General features: G+C 51.5%; 1 protein-coding gene across 1 annotated transcript in view; it reads left to right on the forward strand.

Annotated features, from left to right (window-relative positions):
- LOC138301391 (neural proliferation differentiation and control protein 1-like) overlaps nt 1–15415 on the forward strand; it is a 102962-nt gene that overhangs the window by 36977 nt on the left and 50570 nt on the right. Inside the window, exons 3-4 of the mRNA XM_069241828.1 lie at nt 11753–12370; nt 14877–15065. Of these exons, the coding sequence (XP_069097929.1) occupies nt 11753–12370; nt 14877–15065 (807 nt within the window). The remainder of the gene's footprint in view (nt 1–11752; nt 12371–14876; nt 15066–15415) is intronic.

The raw sequence follows: 15415 nt of genomic DNA on the forward strand, positions 1-15415 counted from the left end.
TGTGCACATCATACCAAGGCTGCAGGTGTGGGGATTAGGGTGTAGGTAGGGTCTCCGGTGTAGGCACAAAGGTAGTGTGGACATCACACCAAGGCTGCAGGTGTGGGGAGTAGAGTCTAGGGGCTCTAGTGTAGGCACAGAAGTAGTATGGACACCACACCGAGGCTGGAGGTGTAGGGAGTGTGGTGTATGGTCTCCGGGGTATGCACAAAAGTAGTGTGGACATCACACCAAGGCTGCAGGTGTGGGGAGTAGGGTATACGGTCCCTGGTGTAGGCACAGAGGTAGTGTGCACATTACACCAAGGCTGCAGGTGTGGGGAGTAGGGTGTCCGATCTCCGGTGTAGGCACAGAGGTAGTGTGGACATCATACCGAGGCTGCAGGAGTAGGGTGTAGGGGCTCTAGTGTAGGCACAGAGGTAGTGTGAACACCACACCGAGGCTGCAGGAGTAGGGTGTAGGGGCTCTAGTGTAGGCACAGAGGTAGTGTGAACACCACACCGAGGCTGCAGGTGCAGGAGTAGGGTGTAGGTACGGTCTCCGGTGTAGGCACAGAGGTGGTGTGCACATTACACTGAGGCTGCAGGTCTGGGGAGTAGGGTGTACGGTCTCCGGTGTAGGCACAGAGGTGGTGTGCACATTACACTAAGGGTGCAGGTGTGGGGAGTAGGGTGTAGGTACGGTCTCCGGTGTAGGCCCAGAGGTAGTGTGCACATGACACCGAGGCTGCGGGTGTGGGGAGGAGGGTGTACGGTCTCCCGTGTAGGCACAGAGGGGGTGTGCGCATTAAACTGAGGCTGCAGGTGTGGGGAGTAGGGTGAAGGGTCTCCGGTGTAGGCACAGAGCCAGTGTGGACATCACACCGAGGCTGCAGGTGTGGGGAGCAGGGTGTACAGTCTCCGGTGTAGGCACAGAGGTAGTGTGGACACCACACCAAGGCTGCAGGTGTGGGGAGTAAGGTGTCCGGTCTCCGGTGTAGGCACAGAGGTAGTGTGCACATCACACCAAAGCTGCTGGTGTGGGGAGTAGGGTGTACGGTCCCTGGTGTAGGCACAGAGGTAGTGTGCACATTACACCGAGGCTGCAGGTGTGGGGAGTAGGGTGTACGGTCGCCAGTGTAGGCAAAGAGGTAGTGTGGACACCACACCAAGGCTGCAGGTGTGGGAATTAGGGTGTAGGTAGGGTCTCCGTTGTAGGCACAGGGGTAGTGTGGACATCACACTAAGGATGCAGGTGCAGGAGTAGGGTGTAGGGTCTGTGGTGTAGACACAGAGGTAGTGTAGACATCACCCCAATGCTGCAGGTGTGGGGAGTAGGGTGTAGGTAGGGTCTCTGGTGTAGGCACAGAGGTGGTGTGGACATCACACCGAGGCTGCAGGAGCAAGAGTAGGGTGTCGGGGCTCTGGTGTAGGCACCGAGGTAGAGTGGACATCACACCAAGGCTGCAGGTGTGTGGAGTAGAGTGTCGGGCTCAGGTGTAGGCACAGAAGTAGTGTGGACATCACACTGAGGCTGCAGGTGTGTGGAGTAGAGTGTAGGGGCTCCGTGTAGGCACAGAGGTAGTGTGGACATCACACCGAGGCTGAAGGTGTGGGGAGTAGGGTGTCGGGCTCCAGTGTAGGCACAGAGGTAGTGTGGACACCACACCAAGGCTGCAGGTGTGGGGATTAGGGTGTAGGTAGGGTCTCCGGTGTAGGCACAAAGGTAGTGTGGACATCACACCAAGGCTGCAGGTGTGGGGAGTAGAGTGTAGGGGCTCTAGTGCAGGCACAGAGGTAGTGTGCACATAACACCGAGGCTGCAGGTGTGGGGAGTAGGGTGTACAGTCTCCGGTGTAGGAACAGAGGTAGTGTGCACATTACACCGAGGCTGCAGGTGTGGGGAGTAGGGTGTACGGTCCCTGGTGTAGGCACAGAGGTAGTGTGCACATTACACCGAGGCTGTAGGTGTGGGGAGTAGGGTGTACGGTCTCCGGTGTAGGCACAGAGGTAGTGTGCACATTACACCAAGGCTGCAGGTGTGGGGAGTAGGGTGTCCGATCTCCGGTGTAGGCACAGAGGTAGTGTGGACCTCACACCGAGGCTGCAGGTGCAGGACTAGGGTGTAGGGGCTCTTGTGTAGGCACAGAGGTAGTGTGAACAACACACCGAGGCTGCAGGTGCTGGAGTAGGGTGTAGGTACGGTCTCCGGTGTAGGCACAGACGTGGTGTGCACATCATACCAAGGCTGCAGGTGTGGGGATTAGGGTGTAGGTAGGGTCTCCGGTGTAGACACAAAGGTAGTGTGGACATCACACCAAGGCTGCAGGTGTGGGGAGTAGAGTGTAGGGGCTCTAGTGTAGGCACAGAAGTATTATGGACACCACACCGAGGCTGGAGGTGTAGGGAGTGTGGTGTATGGTCTCCGGGGTATGCACAAAAGTAGTGTGGACATCACACCAAGGCTGCAGGTGTGGGGAGTAGGGTATACGGTCCCTGGTGTAGGCACAGAGGTAGTGTGCACATTACACCAAGGCTGCAGGTGTGGGGAGTAGGGTGTCCGATCTCCGGTGTAGGCACAGAGGTAGTGTGCACATCACACCGAGGCTGCAGGTGTGGGGAGTAGGGTGTACGGTCCCTGGTGTAGGCACAGAGGTAGTGTGCACATTACACCGAGGCTGCAGGTGTCGGGAGTAGGGTGTACGGTTGTCAGCGTAGGCACAGAGGTAGTGTGGACACCACACCAAGGCTGCAGGTGTGGGGAGTAGGGTGTACGGTCCCTGGTGTAGGCACAGAGGTAGTGTGCACATTACACCGAGGCTGCAGGTGTAGGGAGTAGGGTGTACGGTCTCCGGTGTAGGCACAGAGATAGTGTGGACATCACACCGAGGCTGCAGGAGTAGGGTGTAGGGGCTCTAGTGTAGACACAGAGGTAGTGTGAACACCACACCGAGGCTGCAGGTGCTGGAGTAGGGTGTAGGTACGGTCTCCGGTGTAGGCACAGAGGTGGTGTGCACATTACACTGAGGCTGCAGGTCTGGGGAGTAGGGTGTACGGTCTCCGGTGTAGGAGCAGAGGTGGTGTGCACATTACACTAAGGCTGCAGGTGTGGGGAGTAGGGTGAAGGGTCTCCGGTGTAAGCACAGAGGTAGTGTGGACATCACACCAAGACTGCAGAATCAGGAGTAGGGTGTAGGTAGGTTCTCTGGTGTAGACATAGAGCCAGTGTGGACATCACACCGAGGCTGCTTGTGTGGGGAGTAAGGTGTACAGTCTCCGGTGTAGGCACAGAGGTAGTGTGGACACCACACCAAGGCTGCAGGTGTGGGGAGTAGGGTGTCCGGTCTCCGGTGTAGGCACAGAGGTAGTGTGCACATCACACCGAGGCTGCAGGTGTGGGGAGTAGGGTGTACGGTCCATGGTGTAGGCACAGCGGTAGTGTGCACATTACACCGAGGCTGCAGGTGTGGGGAGTAGGGTGTACGGTTGCCAGTGTAGGCACAGAGGTAGTGTGGACACCACACCAAGGCTGCAGGTGTGGGGAGTAGGGTGTACGGTCCCTGGTGTAGGCACAGAGGTAGTGTGCACATTACACCGAGGCTGCAGGTGTAGGGAGTAGGGTGTAGGGTCTCCGGTGTAGGCACAGACGTGGTGTGCACATCATACCAAGGCTGCAGGTGTGGGGACTAGGGTGTACGGTCGCCAGTGTAGGCACAGAGGTAGTATGGACACCACACCAAGGCTGCAGGTGTGGGGAGTAGGGTGTACGGTCTCCGGTGTAGGCACAGAGGTAGTGTGCACATTACACCGAGGCTGCAGGTGTGGGGAGTAGGGTGTACGGTCTCCGGTGTAGGCACAGGGGTGGTGTGCACATTACACCGAGGCTGCAGGTGTAGGGGCTCTAGTGTAGGCACAGAGGTAGTGTGAACACCACACCGAGGGTGCAGGAGTAGGGTGTAGGTACGGTCTCCGGTGTAGGCACAGAGGTGGTGTGCACATTACACTGAGGCTGCAGGTCTGGGGAGTAGGGTGTACGGTCTCCGGTGTAGGCACAGAGGTGGTGTGCACATTACACTAAGGCTGCAGGTGTGGGGAGTAGGGTGTAGGTACGGTCTCCGGTGTAGGCCCAGAGGTAGTGTGCACATGACACCGAGGCTGCGGGTGTGGGGAGGAGGGTGTACGGTCTCCGGTGTAGGCACAGAGGTAGTGTGCACATTACACCAAGGCTGCAGGTGTGGGGAGTAGGGTGTCCGATCTCCGGTGTAGGCACAGAGGTAGTGTGGACCTCACACTGAGGCTGCAGGTGCAGGAGTAGGGTGTAGGGGCTCTAGTGTAGGCACAGAGATAGTGTGAACACCACACCGAGGCTGCAGGTGCTGGAGTAGGGTGTAGGTACGGTCTCCGGTGTAGGCACAGACGTGGTGTGCACATCATACCAAGGCTCCAGGTGTGGGGATTAGGGTGTAGGTAGGGTCTCCGGTGTAGGCACAAAGGTAGTGTGGACATCACAACAAGGCTGCAGGTGTGGTGAGTAGAGTGTAGGGGCTCTAGTGTAGGCACAGAAGTAATATGGACACCACACCGAGGCTGGAGGTGTAGGGAGTGTGGTGTATGGTCTCCGGGGTATGCACAAAAGTAGTGTGGACATCACACCAAGGATGCAGGTGTGGGGAGTAGGGTATACGGTCCCTGGTGTAGGCACAGAGGTAATGTGCACATTACACCAAGGCTGCAGGTGTGGGGAGTAGGGTGTCCGATCTCCGCTGTAGGCACAGAGGTAGTGTGGACATCACACCGAGGCTGCAGGTGTAGGGGCTCTAGTGTAGGCACAGAGGTAGTGTGAACACCACACCGAGGCTGCAGGTGCAGGAGTAGGGTGTAGGTACGGTCTCCGGTGTAGGCACAGAGGTGGTGTGCACATTACACTGAGGCTGCAGGTCTGGGGAGTAGGGTGTACGGTCTCCGGTGTAGGCACAGAGGTGGTGTGCACATTACACTAAGGCTGCAGGTGTGGGGAGTAGGGTGTAGGTACGGTCTCCGGTGTAGGCCCAGAGGTAGTGTGCACATGACACCGAGGCTGCGGGTGTGGGGAGGAGGGTGTACAGTCTCCGGTGTAGGCACAGAGGTGGTGTGCGCATTAAACTGAGGGTGTGGGGAGTAGGGTGAAGGGTCTCCGGTGTAGGCACAGAGGTAGTGTGGACATCACACCAAGACTGCAGGAGTAGGGTGTAGGTAGGTTCTCTGGTGTAGACATAGAGCCAGTGTGGACATCACACCGAGGCTGCAGGTGTGGGGAGTAGGGTGTACTGTCGCCAGTGTAGGCACAGATGTAGTGTGGACACCACACCAAGGCTGCAGGTGTGGGGAGTACGGTGTACAGTCCCTGGTGCAGGCACAGAGGTAGTGTGCACATTACATCGAGGCTGCAGGTGTAGGGAGTAGGGTGTAGGGTCTCGGGTGTAGGCACAGACGTGGTTTGCACATCATACCAAGGCTGCAGGTGTGGGGATTAGGGTGTACGGTCGCCAGTGTAGGCACAGAGGTAGTGTGGACACCACACCGAGGCTGCAGGTTTGGGGAGTAGGGTGTACGGTCTCCGGTGTAGGCACAGAGGTAGTGTGCACATTACACCGAGGCTGCAGGTGTGGGGAGTACGGTGTACGGTCTCCGGTGTAGGCACAGAGGTAGTGTGCACATTACACCGAGGCTGCAGGTGTGGGGAGTAGGGTGTACGGTCTCCGGTGTAGGCACAGAGGTAGTGTGCACATTACACCGAGGCTGCAGGTGTGGGGAGTAGGGTGTACGGTCTCCGGTGTAGGCACAGAGGTAGTGTGCACATTACACCGAGGCTGCAGGTGTGGGGAGTAGGGTGTACGGTCTCCGGTGTAGGCACAGAGGTAGTGTGCACATTACACCGAGGCTGCAGGTGTGGGGAGTAGGGGGTACGGTCTCCGGTGTAGGCACAGAGGTAGTGTGCACATTACACCGAGGCTGCAGGTGTGGGGAGTAGGGTGTACGGTCCCCGGTATAGGCACAGAGGTAGTGTGCACATTACACCGAGGCTGCAGGTGTAGGGAGTAGGGTGTAGGGTCTCCGGTGTAGGCACAGACGTGGTGTGCACATCATACCAAGGCTGCAGGTGTGGGGAGTAGGGTGTACTGTTGCCAGTGTAGGCCCAGAGGTAGTGTGCACCTGACAGCGAGGCTGCGGGTGTGGGGAGTAGGGTGTAGGTAGGGTCTCTGGTGTAGACACAGAGGTGGTCTGCACATTACACCGAGGCTGCAGAGGTACTGTGGCGGTAAGACGTTTGTGTGGTGGTGTAGGTGGTGTGTGGATGTTGTTTGTGGTGGGGCAGGACGCAGGGGGTTGTGTAAGGGGTACTGTGGGTGGTGGAGTCGTGTGTGGGCACTGGTGCTGTGAAACAGTGCAGCCAATAGGTGCAGTGCGTGCACTGTAGAGACACAGCCCTCCCCTCAGCACAGCCACACACGTGTCACTCACACAGAGCAGTGCGACATGCGCCCACTGATGTGCACATGAGACCTACCTTCCACATACACTCCACAGAAGAGGGGGTGTCTGCTGGAGTAACTCACTGCGCCTTGTGTCCTGGGGTCCGATGAGAAGCTTCCTTTACACCCCCAAGAGAATCGACCCCTCCCCGGGCAGAGGCTAAGAAGGGGTGTCCTCGGGCACCGATCTGTCGTGCGCTGGCACCACCAGGGTCACTCTGTGGGTGTTGGGAATCTTAGAAACGCAGAGAGATGCGCAACAGCAGACAGTTCTGGTACCTTTGTCCAGGCCGCCTATGAAGTGGGCAGGACACCTGTGAAGTGGGCAGGACGCCTGTGAATTGGGTAGGACGCCTGTGAAGTGCGTAGACCCCATATAGAGTTGTCAGGCCCCCTGTCAAGTGCGCAGACCCCCTGTCAAGTTCGCAGACCCCCTGTCAAGTGCGCAGACCCCATGTGAAGTGCGCAGACGCCCCTTGAATTGGGTAGGCTACATGTGAAGTGGGCAGAACCCCTGTGAAGTAGGCAGGTCACCTGTGAAGTGGACAGACCCCCCTGTGAATTAGACAGGCCACCTGGGAAGTGGGTAGACACCCACGTGAACTGTGCAGACCATCTGTGAAATGGGAGACCCCATGTGAAGTGGGCAGAACCCCTGTGAAGTGGGCAGATTACCTGTGAAGTGGACAGACCCCCCCTGTGAACTAGACAGGCCACCTGCCAAGTGGGTAGACACCCCCGTGAACTGGGCAGGCCACCTGTGAAATTGGAGACCCCATGTGAAGTGGGCAGAACCTCTGTGAAGTGGGCAGGCTACCTGTAAAGTGGACAGACCCCCTGTGAAGTGGGCAGGCCGCCTATGAAGCGGGCTGCCCCGGGGTGTGAATAGATGGCACGGGTTGTAACGATACTTATAACCCGTGGGCAGCGCTTTCCAACAGTGGGCAGAACGTTGGGACAGTGGACAGGACAGGAGGGCATGCCACCCATGCAACGCGCAGGCCCATGTCCGAAGCAGGGTGTACACCCGTTTACAGTTGGGGTGAGAGGGTACCTCCTCTCTGCAGTCCTTCTGAGGGGGTGACTGGGGCACCCTGGAGCGGGCGCCCCATGCGCGCCCCTGGAGCAGGGTGTACCTGTGTGCACACCTGTTTACAGTTTGGGTGACAGGGTGAAGGGGAGAGTGGGGCACCCTGGAAGCGTCCCTGGCGCCTGGTGTAAATGTGTACACCTCTGTTTACACTCTGGGTGATAGGGTGAAGGGGAGAGAGAGGTGCCCCGGAGCCGGGCCCCTGAAGCAGGGTGTACCTGGATACACACATGTTTACAGTTTGGGTGACAGGGTGAAGGGGAGAGTGGGGCACCCTGGAAGCGTCCCGGAAGCAGGGTACACATGTGTACACACCTGTTTAAAGTCTGGGTGACAGGGTGAAGGGGTGAGGGGGGCACCCTGGGCGCCCCTGGACCTAGCGGACCAGTGTGATACTGTTGTCAGCCGGAGGGCAGAGGTGCAGAGGGGCTGGGGCGGGGAGGGATGTCCGGACTGGCTTTATGGCTTGGCACTGCACTCCAGGCAGTGGCAAGCTGCGGGCTCGGCGGTGGGCACGGTGCCCTCTCTGGGCGCCTGCAGATTACAGATCCCTGCCTGCCTCGGTGGGCGCTGACGGTGCCAGCGGTGACTCATGGATGCAGGCCCGAGGCCGGCTCCTCTAATTCAATCAACCAGGGGTGATTAGCTCTGCACCCCCGCCAGACGTGCCCGATCCCCCCCCCCACCCCCCCAACACACACCAAGACCTGCCGTGACCTACAGCACACATTCGTGCCAGAGTGTTTGTGAGAGAGACACCTCCAAGACTTTTCTGTCAGGTTGCAACCAGCCAATCAGGGCCTGGCTTTTGGACCCCGATCGGCGGATGTATCAGTGGAGAATTCTGGTCCCTAAATATACAATTGTCTTTATTCTTTAATAACTCGGAAACTACTGAAGGGATGTACACCAAACAACAAAAAGAGATCTTTCTGGACCAAGATCCAGCTTTCTGCCAAATTTGTTGTAAATCCAATCAGTGGTTTGGGGTGTAGTCATGTTCAAAATACCTATAAGAAATTGCATGGGGGAAACTCGTTTTGAGACCCCCTTTTTTTCTCGGCCCCACTTGACGAATCACCCTGAAACTTTCCATCAACAGCTGCAGTGATATGCATACTCATTTAGAAAATGCAATGAAGATTTGTCAAATGGTGCCAAAGTTATTGACAAAACAAAAAATTATTTGTGTATGGGAATTGGTTCCTAAATGTAACTACCTACTGGCTATCACCAGTGTGTGTGTCTATATATACATATACAGTGTTTCCAGACGCACTTCCTGACACTGTGTGTGTGTGTCACACAAGGTGGGGTAAGGTGTCTAGGCTTTTCCATCCGAATACATCAGGAGGCTGCAGGTGTCTGTGTGTCTGTGTGTGTGTGTGTGTGTGTGTATATATATATATATATACATGTCTAGATAAGTTATCCTAAGTGGTAAGCAGTGTTTCCAGCCGCACTTCCTGACACTGTATGTGTGTGTCACACAAGGTGGGCTATGGTGTCTAGAGGTTTTCCATCAAAATACGTCGGAAGGCTGCAGATGTGTGTGTGTGTGTGTGTGTATACATGTCTAGAAAGGTTATACTAAGTGGTAAGAAGTGTTTCCAGCCTGTTTGTGTGTCACACAAGGTGGGCTATGGTGTCTAGAGGTTTTCCATCAAAATATGTCGGAAGGCTGCAGATGTGTGTGTGTGTGTGTGTGTGTTTGTCTGTGTGTGTATATATACATGTCTAGATAGGTTATACTAAGTGGTAAGCAGTGTTTCCAGCCTGTGTGTGTGTCACACAAGGTGGGCTATGGTGTCTAGAGGTTTTCCATCAGTGTACGTCGGGAGGCTGCAGATGTCTATCATGGAGGTGATGTGCTTCTGTCCATTGTCTCCACTAGTGTGGGGTGGGGTGGGATGTACGTAAGGAAGATGGTGCTGTCTGTTTTTTTTAAGGATCTTTTTATGAGAAACTCAGCAAACAGTACGCAAATAGGTCACGTATAATCACACTTAAACATGGCTTAAATGTACAAGACACACAATGTTAAGACGTTCCCGCCCCCTCCTTCCATTACTCCACTATCCAGAGTACAACCAGTGGATGAGGTCAGGTGGGTGGAGCGCCCCGTTCAGTCCCTGTATAGGAAACAGTATGACTCCCTCGGTGGTCATTCCGCCTCCCCCATGTCTTCGCCCATTTCTGTGGACACCCACGGCTTTCATACATCACTTTTGTGGCCAACATGCACCAATCCATGTCCCTCTTCTGGTCTCGCTCCTGCGGTGCCAATTGTGCCCCCCACAACCATGCTACTTTATGCTTGGCTACTGCCAGGCCCAAGGTCATCCAAGCTTGCTCCACACGACTGAAATCAGTAGTGTCCCAAACATTAAGTAAGCATCTTTTAGCAGAAGTTGCCATTTTGCTCCCACAATGATCATTCATGCATGCAACCACTGTTTGCCAAAAATATGGTACCTCAGGGCAGCTCCAGATAATCTGAAAGAAGGAGCCTTGGTGGCCACACTGCCAACATCAGCCTGTATCAGTTGCTCTCCCCATCTTTACCATCATGGTACATGCAACTGCTTGTCTGGTATTGTGTACCTTTCTTTAATCGTGTAATTTATCCTGATGGGGGGGGGGGCAGCTCTGGTATGGGGATGCTTCATAATCAGCTCAGCTGACGGTGAAAGGAGATGTCCTTGGTGTGGCCACCTGTTTCAGACGCACTGACTGCGTTGAGGTTTGGCACTGAACACTTGAGTCCCTCCAAGGGCCTGTCTGTGCCTTCTGCAGTGTTGTCTTAAGAAGTTTTGGGGACCTGGGCAACACATATATTGGAGCACCCCTTTATAATTGTGTAGCCCATTTTTGCTAATTGAAGCCTGCATGATGCTAAACAAACTTTCAGATGCTCAGTTTACACAAAAACAGTTGTCATACCAGGGTCCCCAAAATCCTTAAAATGCCACTGTGACAAGCGAGAAGTACTCAGAGGTTGAGATGGGCAGAGAGGACACAGTTACTTTTCCTGGGGAGTGGGGGGGGCTTGGAAGGTGGGACCCAGAGCCATTGTCCACTTTGCCCATGCCTTAAAACATCTCTGACTTCCTGTACCTGTTGGCAGTATTGTAACAAAACGTGAGCCCCCCCTACAAGATATGCTGAAGGGGCTCCCAAACTCAGATCAGTAGGGGTATGGGGGCTCCTCCAGTATAGGTAATCCTGAGGGCTCCCCCAAACCTCAGGGCCATGGAGGTCTCTGTCTACTGGCAGTCTTGGTTAGTACAGCAACACACCTCACCTTTTTCCTGTATTTAAAGTTTGTAAGGGTCTAAAGCTGATTACAAGCTACACCAGGTGTCGTGTGCCCTTATCATTACCAAAATAAACAAATGTTCTGCCAGGAAATAATATTTCACAGAGTAATCATTTTTATGGTAATGAGGTGCAAAATCAAAAAGTTGCTTTATCAAATTGTTGAAAAGTATCAACTAGACTCGTTTACGATTGCTTTTTGAAAAATGTATATTTGTAAGAGCATATACAAATGAATTTATATATTTATTCGTCTCTCCCATTTGGAGGATGTAAACTGACTGATCTGTCAAAACAAAACAAATAGGCGCTCCAAGTGACGACGCAGTGAATAGTGATGAGCAATGTCCCACAACAGACAAACCAACACGAGAAACAAACAGTATATGCAACCAGCACAAACAAAAAGGCCAGGCCCAAACACCTTCATGGAAACAATCAAAGAATCATTCAAATGCTTCCAGTGTTCAATATGTAACAATTGGGGTTGAGGAACAGGCAATACTTTGACCCCAATTACTATGACTTTGCCTGGGTCTTTGTCAGGACCAAAAGTAACCGGTAAACACCCATCCAGAGTTATTCTGGGTAAATGAAGTACAAATTCTCATAGGTCTTAGTTTAAAAATGCTTTGTGTCTGGATCTCAAAGCGAGAGATCATCACCGCGCATTTGTCTCCGTGGCACCCGCAACAACCGTCTGGATCATTATCGTTACCAAGCCGATCTTAGATGTGTTATTTGAGGCTGATGGAGAGCTCCATTTTGGTGGTTTTTCCATAAATCTCACAGGATTCTAACACCTTGTTTCTCTTTTCTGTTTTCTTTCCCTGACCCCCTTTCCATACTTTTAGTTTCTAAGGAGAATCCCAAAGAGCCAGACCCAGAGAAGGTGATTGACCTCATCGGAAACCTTCTGAAGAGCTCCAAAGGATCACAGCCAGAGGGACACAAGACATCCAGGGTAGGATGGGCAGGCTATGTGGAAGAGGTAAAGACTCCCACAGGCCGGCTCAAGACATCTGTGGGGAGTCTAAAGGCCAGTCGCGAGCACCTGAGAACCCACCCGGAGGAGCTTAAGGCTTCCGTGGCAGGCATGAAAGCCAGCCTTGAGCATCGGAGACCCCAGCTGGAGGGGCTCAAGACATCCCTGGGAGGTGATAAAACCAACCCGACTCTCCAGAGGACACACCCTGAAAGACTCAAGACATTAGTAGGAGCCTTGAAGACGCCTCTGGATCTCCCAAGAACCCATCCTGATGCGCTCAAGTCATCTGCACCGAGCCGGAAGACCCCCCTGGAACAATTGAAGGCCTCGCTGGCAGGGCTGAGGAACTCAGGAAGGGTTGTCAAAACCCCACTGGTACTGGCACAGCAAAATAATATTTCAGAAGAAACCAAGGTCTCTGTGGAAGGGAGGAAGGCTTATCTGGAGGGATCTAACCACACCACAGGTGTAGCACTGGTTCTCGGTACGTACTTTTCGCTTACTTCTCAAAGTAGGAGACATGGCGATCTCTCCTTCACAGGTGTTTACGTAATCTCACCTGGGTATGTTGCTTTCATGACTGTCTCTTTAGTGTGGTGGCCCTGGAGATCTGTCTCAAGTAAATAGGTCATTGGCAAATCTATCTATCTATATATCCCTCTGTCTATCTACCTGTCTATCTATCTCTATCTCTCGGTGTCTGCATCGAACACTCCCTCACAAGTTGCTGTTTCTCGTGACCCTTCTGTTAAAGGTTGGTGTCTGAAGTGAGTGGGAGTTTTGGCCAGGGGCCAGTTGTCGCTTCACAAGTTTACGTAATAGATATCACGGTTGCTGGTTCTATGGTCTGAGTGTAGGAGCAGAATTTTCACTAAGGGCATTTATTTCTTCATTCGCTACCTTTAAAGATCCTACCTCATAGGCAGGAATATTAACATTACAAACTCAAGTAAGATGAAACCTTTTCTACCAATGCTCGCCATGTGGCATGAGCTAAAAAAAAGTTTACTTATTTTCAAAAGTTACATGTCATGAGTATATTAACAAAGCTAGAGAGTGGGCAGACTTGATGGCCAAACAAAAAGAAAATGCGAATGCGGTACTTTCCATGAGGCATGGCATGAAGTCATTACTTTTAATAACAATAAAGGGTTTTTTGTGCAAATGAATTATTTTTTAAATTCAGCACATCCGTTCCTCAATGAACATAGATATTGATTCTGATCCACATAATTAAAAACAGATTTGCATTATGTCATACTTTGTTTACTTGGGATCATCCTTCCAAATAATATAGACTCCGAGGCTCTTGACTGTTAGATGATACAGAAAAAGCTTTTGATGAGGTGGATTGGGGCTTTCGCTGAATTACTTCCAAGACATTTGGATTCGGCAGCGATTTTATTTAAAAAAAACTTCAAACTTTATACAGAAGCTCTTATTGCAGATTTAAATTTCAACCAGAAACAAGTGACATGACAAAAATATTTCCTGGCATCTACTTTTTTGTATTTGTCTAGCTATTATGACTAAGCAAAAGGGAGCATTGAGAAGGTTTCAAGAAGAGACAGATGTAGACAAAGGTACATTTTTATTCTGACAATTACATTTTTATCTTAAACTTATGAGCAAGGAGCACTCTTTTTGCAGGTTATTATTGTTATGTTTACAATGTTGTCAAGGTCTAAAATAAAGATAGAATAATCATATGAAGGTAAAGATAGAGAAATCACACAAAGGTGCGTCCCTTGACGCACATCCCATCACATTTGCTGATAAGGCATATTGGTGCTTTAATCCCATTAAATCACAAACAGTTTCAGGCTTGTCATTTAAAAAAAAGTATTTACTCATTTGACCAGATATCTGAAAAGATGTAAATATATGTGTCATTAAATGAAATTGCATTACCTTAATTAAAAAAATGGATTACAAGATTTTTATTTCAGACTATTTCTTTGAAATTGGCTGATAAAGATAGTGAGCCTTCAAACTGTTATAAACCACCTTGTTTGGGGCATTTTTACAGAAACAGGGAGTGAGCTGGCAAATGTGATGTATCCCGGAGGTTAGGGGGGATGGCCACATCCTGCTATCAAGTGTCAGTGGCTAGAAATGTAATTATTTAAAAAGCTGCTTTTTGGAATTCATGGATCATAACCTTCTCAAAGGCATTACTATCTCATTTAAATTGCAAAATTGAATATTTTGCTTTAAATGTTCCAGATGTTTTACTGGATTCGGTTCAAACATGTGTTGGTCTATTTTCAAATACGATATATGAAATCTAGGACATTCCATTGTCTAATCTGCAGTTTATTTTCACTCCTCCTTGGGAAAATTCCTAATTTTTATGTTATTTCAAGATACAAAATAAGGGGAAATATTTTAGGTGAAATCCCAAGCTTTAGGTGATGTAAGGGTAGACTGCGCTCCACTTTTAGAGGGTTTTGGTTATTTAATCAAAACAATTTTTACCTGTTACAAGTTTCTGAAAGTTGTGGTATGAAATGTGATATTTAATCAAAGTGGAACTATGTTTTATGTTTTAAAGATATTTGGAAATGCTTTCCATGTATGATCAATTGCAGCTTTGTAATTTTCCTTGTTTCTCTGGGTCTGTTATAATGTTTCATTACGGATGGTTAAATGAGTATTTTTGAAGCACTGAAAAAGAAATAAAATATAGAAAATTGTCCAAGGTTACTTTTTTTCTCGCAGATGGATCTTGGCTACTTCACGAGAGACCAGGTTTGAGATAAGATTTGCTGCATGGGGTTCGGTGATGGTTGGTTCTATAGCACCGATTTGGTGGGGCTAGTTTAGTGACACACCACCTTCTGTAATACCCATATGCCTGAAAGCTCCCGCTCTATGGCCGAGGTCTCCTGGCCAAGCAGCCACAGCTACAGCATCCCAGACCATAGACTCTTGCCCTGAAGTTTGTCATTCAACTCTTTTCATTGACTTACATATCTTCATTCCTTCAGTCAGTGCCAAGGCTACAGACGGACTACCCACATGGCAGCCCACCGAAGAGACAACAACCAGGTTCAATACCACCACGGCAGTAGGTGCCACCCACTCACCGGAGATCTTGCCGCCGGCACGCCAGGAGGGGGCAGTGAAGGCGCCCCAGAAGGCGGCGCCAGAAAACCTCAACGATGCCGTCTCCTTAAGTAAGCAGGAGTGTGGTAAGGATGTGGTAAGGATGTGGTAAGGATGTGGTGTGTAGTCTCACTCCCCTCTACTCAAGCTCATGAGGCCAACAGTTCTGCCACCTTTCTGAGAGTCTGCCCAGGTTCAGAGGAACCAAACATGATCAGGCGTCTTCTGCCTTATCACTGCGCGATGTATGTGCCCCAACCAAAGGAGCCTTGTGTCACTAACTACACACCGTGGCCACGTCTGTGGGCAACTGGCGCAGGACAGTGACGCAAGCCTTCTTGCTGCGCTGCCAAATGCCAAGGTGAAAGGGTAGGAATGCATCATGTTTATGAAATACACTGCATGTGTTCTTCCCCCCTGC

Source organism: Pleurodeles waltl, chromosome 6 (genome assembly GCF_031143425.1).
Source record: "Pleurodeles waltl isolate 20211129_DDA chromosome 6, aPleWal1.hap1.20221129, whole genome shotgun sequence".
Taxonomy (NCBI): Eukaryota; Metazoa; Chordata; class Amphibia; order Caudata; family Salamandridae; genus Pleurodeles; species Pleurodeles waltl.